The 16625-nt window shown below is 37.6% G+C and overlaps 1 protein-coding gene across 2 annotated transcripts; it reads left to right on the top strand.

Moving 5' to 3' along the window:
- The first annotated feature begins 1248 nt into the window (after nt 1–1248).
- gab3 (GRB2 associated binding protein 3) lies at nt 1249–16332 on the top strand. 2 transcript variants are annotated; one of them, XM_058626490.1, is made up of 10 exons: nt 1249–1598; nt 4738–5038; nt 7928–8078; nt 8698–9155; nt 9667–9716; nt 11346–11580; nt 11848–11938; nt 12499–12583; nt 13766–13885; nt 15384–16332. In XM_058626490.1, the coding sequence occupies exons 1-10, from the start codon at nt 1422–1424 to the stop codon at nt 15501–15503; spliced, it is 1788 nt and encodes a 595-aa protein (XP_058482473.1). In that variant the 5' UTR covers nt 1249–1421; the 3' UTR covers nt 15504–16332. The 2 variants fall into 2 exon arrangements, with proteins under 2 accessions (XP_058482473.1, XP_058482474.1); XM_058626491.1 differs by having other exon boundaries at nt 1251–1598; nt 15387–16331.
- The last annotated feature ends 293 nt before the right edge of the window (nt 16333–16625 follow it).

Below are 16625 nucleotides of genomic sequence, written 5' to 3'. Positions count from 1 at the left end.
CTCTGGTGGTTACTGGAGAAATCTGGAGCATGCGACACTGGGTTTCTAGTACTCACCAATACCAAAAAAAGTCTGTGCTTAATTACTGTGGTTGTGGATAAATGTGTTTGTATTGTAATTCACAGGTAAGACAGTGTCACACATGCAGTATTGTCTTTGGTAGAAATAAACTCATTATCAATGCAATGAAGTTCTTGTGTTGTTTCTTTATCTGGTTGGGCATTTTTTCTTGACATAATATATCCATGTATGTAAACACAAATGTAGACAGGTCTGAGACTATTATGTATTCAATTGCAAGTCCAAATCAAAAGAAGGAAGGAAAAAGAAAATATAAAGTGTGACAATTGAATTAAATAACAAATGTCTATACAGGTTTGCTTCATTCTTATGTCCTTAATTCTAGTGGTGGTTTCCTCCACTTCTACAAAATAAAATAAGCCTCTTTCCAGCTGTATTTATGCCCTATATGCTAAAGTTACCACTTCTGATATAAAAGATTTCCGTACAAATATAGTGTCAGGATTAAGTATTGATTTTCTTTTCTTTTATTTATTTTTTCACTATTATTCTCACATTCTTCCTCTGGTGTTTCATTATTTGTAAACTGGTGACATGTCATTTCCTCAGCTCCTTTTTGTGTGTCTTCTATTTTTTCTGTGTCTTTATGTTGTCACACGAAGCACCGAGTGCTATACATAAAGTGTGAGTCATTGTCATGATTCATGATTCATGACTGAGTCATGATTGAGCCCAACCTACATTTCGAGATAATCTCATCTAGCAGATGAACGGGCAGACGGACAAAACCCACAATCTCCTTGATGGAGATCTAATCTGATAAAATACTCCAGAAGTTACATGTACTGATCCTCTGAGCAGGGGAGGAGGGTTTATGTATGAAGTTCCTCATCGATGCAGCCAGTCTGACTTAGTGAAACCCTGAGAGAGAAACCGCCTCGACATGGACGTTTGAATCTGTTTTCCCCTCTGTAAACCACTTCTCGTTTCTGTACAGTTCACACATATTTCTGCCCAAACAACCAGCAACAGCAAAATGGAGTAACATGCCTATTGTACTGAACTTAAACCTAAAGGAAAGATCATTAAAACAATGTGTGACTCAGTGTGTGCTTGTTATAGGTCAATACAACTGACTCCTCTAACCTGTCAAACCTCACTCTCACTCTCTCTCTCTCTCCCTCTCTCTCCCTCTCTTTCTCTCTGTATGTTCTTTGTCATCAGCCCTGGAGGCCAACAGCTCCATCCACTTGCACTGTAGAGAATAAACAATTAATTCTCTTTGTCCCACTCTGTCTCTGCCCCCGCCTCTGTCTGTCTGTCTGTCCGTCTATCTGTCTGTGTGATCAATTTCTTGACTTCCTCCTTTTGCAGTGGCTGGGCTGAGCAGAGGACAGGATATGCTTCACAGTGCTCTCAGTTTCACAGCAGCAGCAGAAGCAGCAGCAGCAGCAGTAGAAGCAGCAGCAGCAGCAGCAGTGAGGACGACACGCTCTGCAGTCAAGATGAGTGCTGGTGATGTGGTCTGCAAAGGATGGCTCATTAAATCCCCACCAGAGAAGAAACTAAAAAGATTTGTGAGTAGGATTACACTCTGGGTAGCCGTGTGTGCATGTGTTTGTGTCCTCTGTGGGAATGCCAGTGTTTTGTTGTTTTGTCTGATGTTCTGATGGTGAGTGAGGATTCAGAGACACGCTGGATGCATCTGTGCTTAAGCTGTAATGCGGTCATATTATTTCATATATACGACGCTCACTGCTGTGTCTCTGAGTCTCACCTCCACAGTTATTATTCAACCATGTTGTGATGAAATCAATATGTCACAAGCTGCAAATGTACCTCTGACAGACAGGGGATTAGTCTTACAACAAAGTATATATAATTGCTTACATGGACAGTATACAAGCCTCACTGTTGTGTGGATGTTCGGGTCATGTGATAATGTCGGCCACTCTTGTTCTGTGTATGTGTGTGTGTGTGTGTGTGTGTTGTGAAACATGCGAACGCAGCGTCAGCAGCAGCTCAGACCCACACACACACAGTTTAGACCTAGGAGACTTAAACAGAAATAGTCCGGCTTTGTGATGACTGTTTGCACTTCCTCAGTGCAAACAGAGGTGGAGGAGGCCAGTTTATCAACAGTAGTGCAGGGAGAAAGGGTGGGTGGAGGTGTGTGTGTGCATGTGTGTGTACTTGTTACCTCTTTAGGACCTCTATTATAAACACTGACTTTGTCAAGACCAGTAGTCATAATGTCCTAATGAGGCAGAACCTAATTTCTGAGGAACTGGTGGGGTTTAGGGCTAATATTTGAATTGTGGTCAGGTTAAGGTTAGGCATTAACTATGGTTATAGATAACGTGTAAGGATAACACTTTGTTTAGACTTTCCAAATGAATGGAATTCAATGAAAGTCTGTAAAAGGATAGCTGTGATGGTTAAGGTCAGGGTAACGGGTTAGGGGTCAAATAGAGTCTGTAATACAATGCACGGACGGACCTGTGTGCGTGTGTGTGTGTGTACTTGGATTATATCTTTGTGAGGTCTAAAACATAAATAACTATCTTTGTAGGGACTTTTTGTCTGGGCCCCACAACTTTAAATGTTTTTTTCAGGGTTAAGATCTGGTTTTAGGGTTATGGTTAGAATTGGGTTTAAGTTAGGGTTTGGCAGTTGTGATGGTTTAAGGACATGGTTAAGGTTATGGTTAGAGAATGTGTCCAGGAAACACATGGAAGTCAATGTATTGTCCTCTGAAATCATGGAAATTAGACTGTGTCTGAGTGTGTGTGTGTGTGTGTGTGCGTGCGTGTGTGTGTGTGCGATGGAGTTTTTAGTTTTGCGTTGGTGGGAAACAGAAACTTATTTAGAACCATGCAAATCTTGTTGATGCCTGAGAACAAAGTGAATGCATGTGTTTCAGGCTGTTGTTTGATGAATAACACACCGAGTAAAATCATCATCATAGAAAAGGAAAAAAAAATGTTTTGATGGTAATCAAACATTCTTTACACACAGGTGTTTGCTCAGTCATTTACTATGTTTCCCTTTAGCATCTATTTTTAGAGTCAAGCATCAACACCTATTGAGACACAATCTTTTAGTCAGACTGGCAGATTGTCTTCTGCAGGCTTCACATATACGTTTCTGCATCTTCCTGCACTGTAACTACTCTTTTAAACCGTTGTCTTTTGTGGTGTATTTTATTGTGAAAGAATAAAGCAAATCAAAGGAAAAGTTCAGGTTTTAGCTGTAAGTGTGGTTGAGGTATGGACACAGTCAGTGCTTGACCGTGTTCTTCACACACACACATGCTGTGATGGAGGCAGCAGTGGATCAACAACTTCTATGAGCTGTGATTGAAAATTGCTTATTTTTTTCTATAGACTTTGGTCCAGTAAAGTAGGCCGTTCATAAAGCTAGCATACAATTGGAAACGTTGGATTAATGACATATTCTTAAGATATCATAGACTTAATGACATGTTGATTTTGGAAGTGAGACTTTATTCAGCACAATGTGTCAAAAAACCCAAACTATCCTATTAAAAATAAAATAAAGATGGTAGTTTATTTTATTTTTGGTACACATGTTAACGAATGAATTACGGACTTTAATTTCTGTTTGTTTTGTGCAACTAAATATTTCAATCAATGATTGAAATAGGACCAGGCTGAATGAAGCTCAAGGCTTATTTTGGCCTGGAATTTATCGAATGACCCAGAACATCAGCAACAACACCACAAAACCAAACATGTTGAAAATCAACAAACCAATCCAACAAAAACAAATAAAAACACTTAATTCACATTTTCTTAATTTGAATGATGACCCTTCATTATTTTGTCTTGTTTGTTTTGCTTTTCTGAAACATATTAGAGCGCTACACAATTATATAGCATTTGTTCTCACTTTATAATTTTCAAATATAAACAACCCTGTTAAATTCCAACTTTTTTGATACACAATATCTGGACATTTTAAAAGAGACAAAACAAAACTGCAACTTGTTTTTCAGGGCACAAATATCACACTTTGAAAACATCTAGGGTTAACTAGCCATTGGTCTAGTTGCAGTTTCCTCTTAAACTTGCTGTGCCGTGTTTCTGGCAGTGAGTTGAACCATTTCCTGGTATGAAAACATAAATTAGTGACTGCCGTGTGCAGGAGCAGATTACCCACATGCAGAAAAGAAACGTGCTATGTTTCAAATTTCAGAGAACTGAAATATCAGATGAGGCTCCACCCTGACCATGCACACAGAGTCACACTTACTGTGAACTCTTTGTAATCAATAATACTTTATACCACTGAGGGAATCATCCATGCAATGAGCACATCTCTGGAGCTGTATAAATAACAGTTTCAGTATTAGGTTCTCTTATGTGGAATAGTAACTGAATACCTTTCTCGTTCATGTTAGATGTTTTCTGCTAAATACAGTGAACTTCCTCTTCTCTACTTCTGGGAAATTCAAGTTGAGGTTCCGCTTACAGACCATATCACAAGCAAAAAGACGCAGTGTGAAGTTGCTAAGTCTGCTGTTGTGAAGCAGGAGTTGTGATCTAATTCCCATGACTGGTCATGACTAATTATAGTCAGGGAGAAGAGGAGGCAGTGCTGCTTTAATCATGCTTGAATCTTGAATTATGTATGAATTATGTCTAAATTAAAAGTATACCTCCATGATAAGCTGCTCCTCGTTTTCTCCTTTAGGCATGGAGAAAACGATGGTTTGTGCTACGCAGAGGTCGCATGAGCGGTAACCCCGACGTGCTGGAGTACTATCAGAGTAAGAACTCCAAAAAGCCAATCCGCACCATCGACCTGAGAGACTGTGAGGTGGAGATCCTGAATGGGCAGCTCAGAATAAAGCGCGACTTCCATGGGAAGCACCTGTTTGTGGTGAAGACCTCTTCTCGCATTTTTTACCTGGTGGCCAAAACTGAGGAGGAGATGAACGACTGGATCAGTAGAATCAGTCAAATATGCCAGTTTGGGAGCCTGGAGGACGCAGGTAAATGGATGGAAAAACAGATTCAGCTCTTTTCACATTCATGTAATGTACATGAATCCTAGATTCACTCTTCTGGTCCACAAAATGTTTGTTACTCACTTGTCTCCACACATGAAGTAGAGAAACCAAACTTCAAATTCAGGTTAAATAAACAATAAGTATTTTGAGCTAAATTTGGTTTTGTTGAGTCTTGGACAGACTAAACACCAGAGAAAGCACCCAGAGAGCACACACTTTCACCAAGGCTGCTCAGTTTCCCACTGTGCCAAAATACCCCTCTATCTCTCAGTGTAAACAAAACACAAGCCTGTGCTTATTTTACACATCTCCTCTATATGGACCTCCACATTATTGTTGGATTTCAGCAAGTTCAAGTTACATCTTTGTTTTTTTTGGTCACCTTTTAAAGTCCTGTGTCTTTGAAGACATGCAAGAAAGCCTTGGTATGTGCATCTCATTTTCTGTGATTTAATTTTTTCTATCCTTGTCGTGTTTTCTCACTGGAAAGGGCATAAGAAGGCACTAAATGAGTTTTAATTTAAATACACAGCTATGAGATTATCACAAACCTACTAAACATCACATTTCTCCTCTGGGGAACAATTTCCCACATTCTCACACAGATATACAGGGACATCCTTTATACCATAACATCACTTTTCCCCACTAGAAATAGAGGGGTTTCTTTAGAAACTATCCACTTTTTAAATTTATACTGCTTTACAGGCCACAAATGAATGGCAGCCAGTAGGGCACTCTTGGTGTTTTCACCACTCTCGAGGGTAAATAAGTGCGTGTCTTGTGACTCAAGAGGACACGTTTTCAGTATCTGTAATGCCTCAGTGATGTCAAGATATGGAGGGAGAGACAAACAATACAAAATAGTTAAAAGGAGAGGCTATATACAAGCAAAAAAGTGACATTTTATATCTTAGAATGTCTTATATTTGCACACACACCGATCTTTATTTTATCTTTTATACATCATTAACACACAGCAGTAGTGAACACATAAACCAATGTTTAGCTGTTACTTAAAGCTTAAAGAAAATGTTAAGTTAAAGTTAGACTTTTTTTTCCTTAAAATTAGATCATTTTTTGAGTGCAAGACTTGCTTGCAAAGAACAATATCCCAGAAATAAGGCTTATTTTACTTCACTTTACTTTACTTTTGCAGCGTTCCCTTGCCTAAAATGCATATTTACATAATGACGTGTGTCATTGTGTGGCGAGACTTTCTGTTAGAACGTTGTCATCTGTGTCAAGGAGATAGACCAACGGCACAAAGTCACTGATACACCGATTAGACGTTCACAAGTATCTGTTTACGAGCCTAAAATGTTATTCCACAATGCTGTAGATTACTGGTGTTAAATGTAGAGGTGCTGCTTCAACCATGTTCGTGTTCATTATATGTGTAATTGAGTTTTCAGTGAAAGTAGAACAGCAGCTGTAGATCCCACCTGGGTGGTCTATTTTATTGGGACACTAAATGTGCTAAATTAAGCCAAAAGACATTAGATTTTTCAATCTGCCAGACTTGTAAGGCATATAAACACAACATAACAAACGTTTTTTGGGGCTGGAAAACAATTCATAAGAGCCTTTTGGATATTTTTGCTGAAAGGACAGCCTTGACTCTGCAGCCTTGATTGATATGGAATGAAACACATTTCTGATGCAGATCCAACCAGACAGAAATTGTATACACAAAAAAGGCACAAGAGTTGTGTGTGTCTGTTTTTGTAAGAAAAAAAAAAAATCATATTTTTGCATTCACCTGGAACAGAAATATGAAAAACTCATGGTACAATAATGTGGCCTTGACAAGTCCACAGAATAATATTGATTGCATTATTGTGATAGTAATACAGCTGTGAGTGGCTTGTGAAGTCCACCCATCTGTGGTGAGTGAGATTCACTTGAGGCCTTGTGTGCATTACGGTTTTGTCTCTTTGTAGAGAGCAGCTGAATCCTTTCTTTTTACTCAATATCACAACCTTTGATACCAATACCTGTCCCATATAGTCACATTTGTGCTGATGCATTTACCACCAAGGCATAACAAGACATTTAACCCTGCATCCACACACTCAAACATACAGGAACATTTCTGTAGCTGTAGGTACACATTTAGAGAATGTTCCCTCACTAGTACAATACTTTGCTTGGAAATGTTACAAAACCAATTCAATAAAAAGAAGGAACAAATGTGTACCTTTTTTCACCCTTAGCTGCCAGGAAAAACACAAAAGTGGCATAGTATTCATTTATTCAAAGTAGAGCACTAAGTGTGGTGATAATGAACTTGAATTAAACAAGTAAAACTTAGAACAGATGTGCAAATGTTCACTCAATGAACAAATCTACAACTACAAAATAAAACCAAATAGCTTAAAATCAACACTAGTACATACCTAAATATATCTAAAGATATCTAGATTTCTTTATTATGTTAAAAAAGAAAAAAATCTCCACACACTACTGGGGGCCTGCCAGGGGCCACATATATTCAAGAACTTGCTACATCCAGTTTTCTCCCTCCGTCACTGCGAAGCCCATTCTCCCTTGATCCATCTGTATACTTGCCCTATATATTTATGAAAAGATGCTTTAGTTGCTTTTAGTTTAGTTACACTTAAGTACATCAAACTGAGCAAGCATGTGTGCCTTATAATAGCTCATAAAAAAACACACTGAACCAAACTCTTCTTATTTTTTCCGTCCTGGGCTCCACTTGTCGACAAGCCAGCGTGTCCGAGGGCAAGACACTTAATCTTAAATTGTTCCTGGAGGCTGCGTCCACAGCACCTGTGCTAGATATGCAAATGTGTAAAGAACAATTAAAAAAATCATTTTCAAAAATTGTTTTCTACCTGCTCTCCACAGAAAGCTCAGAAGAAGGCTGTCCTCACACCCCCACCTCCCTTCAGCTGTCGACTGACAGCTCTGACCAAGCATCTGTATCAAGCCTCATAGATTCCAGCCATCCACTGGACTACCTGTTTCTGTCACAGTGTGAGACAGGGAGACTGAGCAGGTATGTGAACTCTGGGTAACACTTTATTTTCATAGTTCATTGTTGACTCTATTAGTAATCAAGAGGTATTCGGTATCATGTCAACTGACCCTAACCCTATACATAAGGGCCTGTTGACAATAAATAGTATTTTTTGCAGTGTTATTAACCATTGTATAACTAGTTCTCTGTAGATTGTGTCAACATTATAATAAGTTCACTATGTACTGATTAGTCACTTGAACGTTAACAGGATCATGTCTACATATGATCACAAGTATGATCAATTCTTAGTTGATTATCTGTTGACAATGTGTATTGTCAAGTAAACATCAAATCATAGATTAGTTGACAATTTGTTGCTTTTCTGTTGATAGTAGACTATTAGTTGGGAAATTACACTTGAATTGAGAAAAGTATATATATCTATATATAGATATACTGTATATATATGCATACATATATACATATACATATATATTTATGTACATATATAGGTATATATATATTTATACATACACCTGTTGATTACTAGTAGAGAGTCAACAATGGACTATCAAAATGAAGAGATACCAAACAAAATGAAATGTTGGGGATAGTTCATATCTAACAATGTTTTCCCTTTTGTCCGTATCTGTAGACACAACAGCTTTTCAAACTCTGACATCTCTCTGGAGCAGAAGTCAGCAGACGATGTTGTCAAGGACATTGTCCCTTCACCGCTTTACTCCAATGCCTCCCCATCCATCTCTCATACCAGCCCCAGTCCATCACTGTTCCCTGCTGGAAGGTTGATTAACCCCTCTCTCACTGCTCTGTGCACCCCCATGGCCTTACCGTCATCCTCTTCCTCTCCGTTGCATCACTGTGCCACAAGTGTCTTCCAGTTTGACAGACCTTATTCTTCTCCATCATCAGAGGTAACGGGTGAGAGGCAAACACCTCCTCCACTACCACCCAAGCCTAATCAGCTGTCAGAGCAGCTCAGTGATGAAGGCGCTCACAAGCCAAGGTCAATGAACACACAGCTTTTATCAAGCCGTGCTGTGCTGTTTCCCCGGAGGACTTCTTTGTCAAGCTTGGACCATTTCAAAAGGGGTAAATCTTCCAAAAAATAAATGCATTCCTACAGTGTACACAGGACAGAGGCAGAGAAAGTTGCATCCACCAACAGTAAAGGTGCAGTGTGTAAAATGTAGGTGGGTTTTACTGGCAGAAATTAAATTTACAAACATCACTATGTTTGTATAAGTGTATAATCATTTGGTTTCAACCCAGTTTGGTTGGTTTTCATAGCATTAGAATATTGCTGTATTCCATTTACATCAGAACTTGGAACAGGAGTGACATCACCGCATTCCAGTTGAGAAGTTGGAAATGGAAACAACATATTGTGGGTTATGAAGACTTTTTTCAAAAAGTTTGATATCATTTCTAGTATGTGGAGGCCACCACAGATCCATATTTGTAGTCCTGTTTGTAACAATCTGCAATTTTACACACTGGACCTTTAACATTTAACATTTAACATTTTAACATCTTTTTTTTTTCATGTTTTTAAAGGGTAAATGCAAACTAATACATTTCTTTTCCCCAAATATCTTTTTAGGAGGTGATGATAACAGGTTGATCAGGAACAGAAGGCAGAGTCTAAATTTGGTAAGAGTCTTTTTTCCTCATGTAACTATGACAAGATTCACTGCATTTCCCAAAATGGTTTTGTGAAGGGTGGTTGTATGAGGTACTGACACATCCACTGCAAAAACAGCTCGACTAGAAATAGGTAATACATAATTGAGGAAAAACAGGCCAACAATTCTGTCATGGCAGATTTTACATCTGTATTTCACGAATACTTTTAACTTGTCACTAACTTGACACTTGCTTGGCAAACTTATTTTTTCATTTTGGCAAAAAAATAAGAAAAAATTAGGCTTGAAAATCAAGTTATGCAGTATAGTCAGCACTGACACTGCTGCACATGTTATGCAGACAACCAGGCTGAGACACGGATGCTTGCTCTAACAGAAAACATGGCTGTCAGCTGGGAGACAAGGAAAACTGATTTTAGCCACTAAACTAAAGACTCCCCAATAAAATCAATGTTAACTACTTTATCTCACCATTAGACAGACTTTTTGGACTTTTTGGAAGTTTATGTCACTTTGCAAACCATTTAGGCCACGCGTCAAAGTCCATGGAGAAAATCTATGATTTTATATTACGACTCACAGGAGTTGTTGATCAACTGCTGCCTCCCTGATTTTCTTTTGACTGGGAGAATGAGTGGTTTACAAACTCAAAAAGGGGTGTGAGAGACTTAAGCTGACAACAGATCAATCTTTCAGACTTCATTTATCCATGCAACTCAAAGTGCTTTCCAGCATAAAAACACAGAACAAGGAACAACCTCTCTACCACACTCACCCGTCAATTGAGGAAAATGAAGAAGTGAGGAAACGCTAACATGGATCACACAGAAAAATAGATATGTATCTATATCAAATAAAAATGAAGTAGATACATAAATAAAGAATATACAGGTAATAGCGATACTGTAAGACAATATTTATTTCATAAGGTAGTGAAAAGGGTATGCTGATTGTGTATATTAAAATTAAAATTTTGTATGCTTGTTATGCACCAATGACACCAGAACAAATTCCTTGTATGTGCAAATCGTACTTGGCAATAAAGCTCTTCTGATTCTGATTCTGATGCAGTTACATGGACTGAGATAAAAGAATAGATCTCCCTCTTCTTCTTCTTTCGGCTTCTCCCTTTAGGGGGCGCCACAGTGGATCATCTGCCTCCACCCTGTCCTCTTCCTTGTATCCTCTTCTGTTACACCAACTGTCCTCATGTCCTCCTTCACAACATCCATGAACCTTCTCTGTGGTCTTCCTCTTTTCCTTGTGCTTGGCAGCTCCATCTGTAACATCCTTTGTCTCGTATAATCACTATCCCTCCTCTGCATGTGACCAAACCATCTCAACAAGAAAATTGAAGAAAATAAAATGAAAACTTTGAACAAATAAATCAATTCCGTTAAAAGCCAGGTTGAGATGGTAAGTCTTAAGTTTGCTTTTAAGACCAGGAGGTGTATTTAGCGTTCAGCGCTGACTTTGTTCAGGTACCTCAAACAACTATCCCTTTAAGCAAGATTTGGTGTAATTTATGTAGAATAAAAAAACTAAAATCATTTTAAATGTACTGTTTGCAGATGAAAAATGAACAGATGTTCCAGATGCACTAATGTACGTCTCATGATCTGTTGTGTTTCAACAGCCTCGTTTAAATACCACACCAGTTCAGAGCTACCAAGACGAGTCATATGTCCCCATGTCTTCCCCGTCTCCGGGTGTGTGTGATGGTTACATCCCCATGAGCCCACGGATGTTCAGCTTCCTCAACACAAGCTGTGATATTGAATCCTCCTCATCTCTCAGCTCACTGATGTGTCCGGCAGAAGATCTCCCTCCACCTCCAATTCACCGGCACCTCAAGCCCCGCTTGAGGAGAGGTAAGACGAGCCATGACATGCCTGAGTTACAGTATCCCTAACATTGTTGGCATTTTGTGAAAATCAAAGCTTATCTGAAGAAGTTTCTGAATATGTGGTGTTTGGTAAACATTTCTCCAGGGAAGGCTCAATTGAGTTTTACTTTGTTATTTTTACAATATCTGATCCAGTGATTTTTGACCATTATCAAATCAATGAGTGTTGGATTGTCTCATCCCAACTTTAAGGCAACATATCCTGATAATGTTGTCTTCTCTTTATTCACAGCTCGGCCCCCACCTCTTGACCTGACAGGTCTTTCTACAATCACAGAGTGTCCGACTCTCTTTCCTTTGAGCAGAAGCATGACTGAATCATGGTAAACATTATCCAAGTCACTTTTTTCAAAGCATCTTTCCAGTATCTTTACATGACTCATAATATACTCACATTAAGAGTCCATGTAAATCCAAATCCTGCATTTAGACCATACCGATAAATTCACATTAAATCTCTGTGTGTGTTTTTCGATTTTATAAAGAACTTTTTTTACAGCTGTTTTCACATTAAAAGCATCAGAAAATATGAATAAATTACATTTAGATGAAGTAACCTAATGACCTAAGTTCTAGTCATGGGGTTTTGTTATGTGACTATGTGTAGCTCTCCTTAAATATCATATGTTATTGTTTTAGGATAAGTTATTTATGATGTCGCATACCTTGGTTTGGTTTAATGGCCCAGTTTTATTATATTTAATTTATTTTTATTTTATTGGTATGGTTAAGGGACAATTCACATTAATTAAAAGCCAATAGGCTTTTTTTTCATCTATAGTCTCTGGACAGTCATCCTATAAACAACATGCTCAAGAGTAATATTCTGTTTCTCAAGTCCTCAAGTCCCTTCACTGTGTTTGTTGTGTTGTGTTTGTTGCAGCTTTTCAGCAAACTCTTTGCTCCTTGAAAGAAAACTGGAGAACGGGGACATGCTGAGAGATTTTGAGACAAATCCCATCATAATGGTAAAATTTCTTATCATACGATTTGAAACACATTTTACAATCGTCACCAATTTCCGTGTATTTAATTCAATGAATGCAAATGCAAACTTACAGATCTGGCTTTTATTGCATAAAGAGAATCTGGAACACAACTGTGCTGTACTCTTACTACTTACCTTGTGATGTGATAGTCTGTGCTGACTGTCCTATTTGTGCTGTCAATCACACTGCAACACAGATGCTCCCCCAGCCAGCATGTCCATGTGGGCACCATCAGGGTTACATCTGGTCTGACAATCAGGGTCCAGAGCAGATTTGCCCACTTCAATCCCATCTTTATTTAGAACTCAGCATGGAAAGTGTTCAAATTGGGCGTGGCCTTGAAGTGAGCAAACTTTTCACAGTCATGGGGCATTCCTTTAATGGGAACGCCCCCTAACTCTGTGAGAAGCGTCACCATAGCAACACTGCTTCCTTTACCATCAATAGTACTTCTGTCGTATTTGTTTCACAGTAAATCAGTCATTATCTGTGTTTGTGTGTGCCAAATACCGTCTGGAGGTTGTTATCAACTATTGCTTACAATGACTAGCCCGGGATATGTTTGCATCCATGTTTTTTTTCTGTGGTGAACTCCCAGCTCCCAGTTCCGATGTAAATGGAACACAGTATGAGTAATGTGTGACTTCAGTATTTAAAATCCTCCCTCAGATTGACCTCAGTGACATATAGTGCTTACCAAATAAGGCAGCAGTAGACCAGCAGCTCCTGTGTTCCTCTCTAGACTTTTGAGAAGGTCTAATATCAAGATAATGACATGACATGTTTGCATACATTTTACAACTTCTCATGATTTAATGGAAGGCAGAATAACATGTGAAATCCACAAATGTTTTTTGTAGATCAATATTGTTTTTTTCTGACGATATTCTGACGATATTCTGTTCATCAAACTACAGTTGCACTTTTTTTGTTTTGCTTTTTAATAACAGTGCACATTTCCCCAGCATATTAATCATATATATAATTGAGTTGGTCCCTACCTTAATTCATCCCTTCATCTCAGTCTACAGCAAACAACTTTTTTATTTTTGTTATTAGCAGCTTTGTAACCGTTGTGTCTATGTTGTAGTCATGTACTGATGTGCTTTTAATCTTGAGTATAATAACAGTGATTATTTTGTCTGTTTCTTTCTCTGACAGGAGTCAAGGCAACCGTTCTATCCCACCTCCGATGGACCAGTTCAACCCTGGGCCAGAAAATCAAACCTTGACTATTTGTCCTTAGATTTCAATTCTGCATCTCCCTCCCCAGTGCAGAAGGTAAGATGGTAGAAATGAACAGTTTTGTTTATTTATTTTATATGGACATTGCAGTTTAGTGCCTAGATTTGTACCATGGATGTGCAGCAGCTGTCAGAAGGGTAGGAGCTCAAATACAGAGAAATTGTCTCAGGAACTTCTCCTCCTGTGTATGTTTGCATCTTGGATTTGCTTGCTATATATTATATTCAAATAATTTCAGGTTTCTTTCAGGTACTGACAGCTGTCAGCTCTTACTGCACTGTGTGTGTCACCTGTGTCGGGGATAAGTTTGAGACATGGATACTTTTTCTGCACCAAAATCCATTGAGAAAATCAGTAATTTTACATCTCAGCACATTTGGTGAACCACTTCTGCCTCCATCACTAATTTCAAATGTACTATTTTGTGCATGTGTTTAAAATTCTTCTTTCAGATTTTCTTAAAAGACACAAACATAAAGTGGTGCAGTAGTAATCCAGCAGCTCATGTGTTTCCACATGTTAAAAGGGCAGATTTTATCTATGGACTTTGGTGCAGAAGAGTGCACAAAAGTTCATAAAATTCCGTTTCCAATCAGTAAAGGCTGGCTTATGACTAGATAGAGATAAAACATATTGTGTTGTTCCTTGTGTCAACACAACCTGAACTATTCCTTTAAAAGACAACCTGTAGGGTTTAATAGCTTCTTTATTGCAACTGATGAAGGCATTGCACAAAAATACAAAAAGCACACACAGCCTAGGCAATCTGAGGAAAAAAACATGGTAACACTTTAGATTAGGGAACACATATTCACCATTAACTAGGTGCTTACTAACATGCATATAAGTAGCATACCAGACCTTTATTAGTAATTATTAAGCACATATTAACACCATATAAGTTAGAATAAGGTTATGTAGAATAAGGTGTTAATACGTGCTTAATAATTACTAATAAAGGGCTAGTGTGCTATTTATGTATGTTTATGAGCACCTAGTTAATAGTGAACATGTGTTCCCTAATCTAAAGTGTTACCAAAAACATTTCATTTTTACCAACTATATAAACATACCTGAGCAAGTACTTCTACTACTACTTGTAAAGTACTACTAAATCCGATTGAATTTATTTGATTTATCTTACTGTCACAGACACAAAAACAGAGATCAAGCAATTTTAAAAGCTTAAATTAAATTGTAAAACATTTATTATAAAACTGTAAACTTGAACAAATTGTAATGGAACAAACCATAAAAACCATAAATAACAACTTAAATTTCCAGGTGGATTTTCATGTCAGGGCATGCCACAAAGTCTCTCAAAAGTCAGTCTATGCATGTCACTAAAGAAAAAAAAAATGCTAATATAATATATAATAAATAATAATAAAAATCATGATAAATCCCACACACTGAAGTTTTAAAGCAGGAGGCACCAAATTTGGTATTGTGCACACTTACAATTAAAAATGCGTGATCCAAGATTTGTGAATCACAGTCTCATCTCTTCTCCTCTCTCCCTCTCTATATCAAGCAGAAATCCTTTCTTTCTGATGAGCACAAAGTGGATTACGTACAGGTGGATGAGAAGAAGACACAGGCACTGCAAAACACCAAAATGGAATGGACAGATGTTCGTCAGTCAAAGACATAAACGGGAAGGAGAACCAAGATCAACAATAACTCCAGCAAAATGGAATACAGTTGTGGAGGACCCACAACTATTTAAAAGCACTTTGAAAAACAGTATCAACCCACAAATGTACAGAGAGCACATAAGCAGTTAGAGGCAGACAACACACAATTGCACTGTAAAATCTGAGTTCATTCGGAGCAGGTTTTTATTGTAAATACCTTGTGATCATGCACTGTTTGCAGTTGTTGTAACTGCAGTATAAAATTCTACCACAATTTGCAAAGGGCATCACATTGCTTCATTGTTATCTTTAATAATTCTGTACAATAACTGAGACTGTAAAGAAAATATTTTCATGATAAAAATCTTTTTAAAAAAACAGCCTTTTGAATCTCTTCATATCGTGAAACAAAATGATCAATCTTGAACTTTTTCCTTCTAAACCCTGTTTCTCCATTAAAATAATGATAACCTGAATTGTTATAATAGTTAAGTGTTTAGCCATAACTGAGATGGGAATTTTACAAATACACAACATTAATTCACATCATAAAAATGAAAAAAGCAACGTGAAACATCATATGTTATTACACATATTTGTTTTAGGTTTTTGCGATTTAGATTATTTCTATTCAAGAACAAAGAGTACAAGTTTTGTGAAAAATATAGAATGTTTACTATAATACACCGAGCTGAGGCTAAACTGTAATACCCCTAAAGCCCATCAGGGGACCACAACCCACTCTAGATGATACACAGGTACTTGCTGTGCTTCAAACTTCAATTTCAAAAGCCTGTTGCTTTATTGTATTTAAGATAAAATATATGCGTTATATTTATTATAGATCTACGGATGTTAAATACTCACTACTTTATTTGGTAAAAACTAAATCATGTGGAGTTGTTTATATATAATTCATTTAAGAATTGTGTTTTTTTTCCCTTCTTACATTATAATGTTCTTGTTCATATTGCACTTTAAAATTTATTCTCAGGACAAAATTTCCAAAAGTACAAAACAGATTCATGAATCAGAACAAATTTCTAAATCACTAAACATGAAACAATGTGAAATAAAATGGAAAAAAGGAAATTGTAGCACTTTTCAAGTGATTTGAACTGTTTACATATACAGTACAC

Source organism: Solea solea, chromosome 4 (assembly GCF_958295425.1).
Source record: "Solea solea chromosome 4, fSolSol10.1, whole genome shotgun sequence".
Classification (NCBI taxonomy): Eukaryota; Metazoa; Chordata; class Actinopteri; order Pleuronectiformes; family Soleidae; genus Solea; species Solea solea.
Note: the sequence above shows the minus strand (reverse complement) of the source record. Positions and strands in the feature narration are given on the sequence as shown.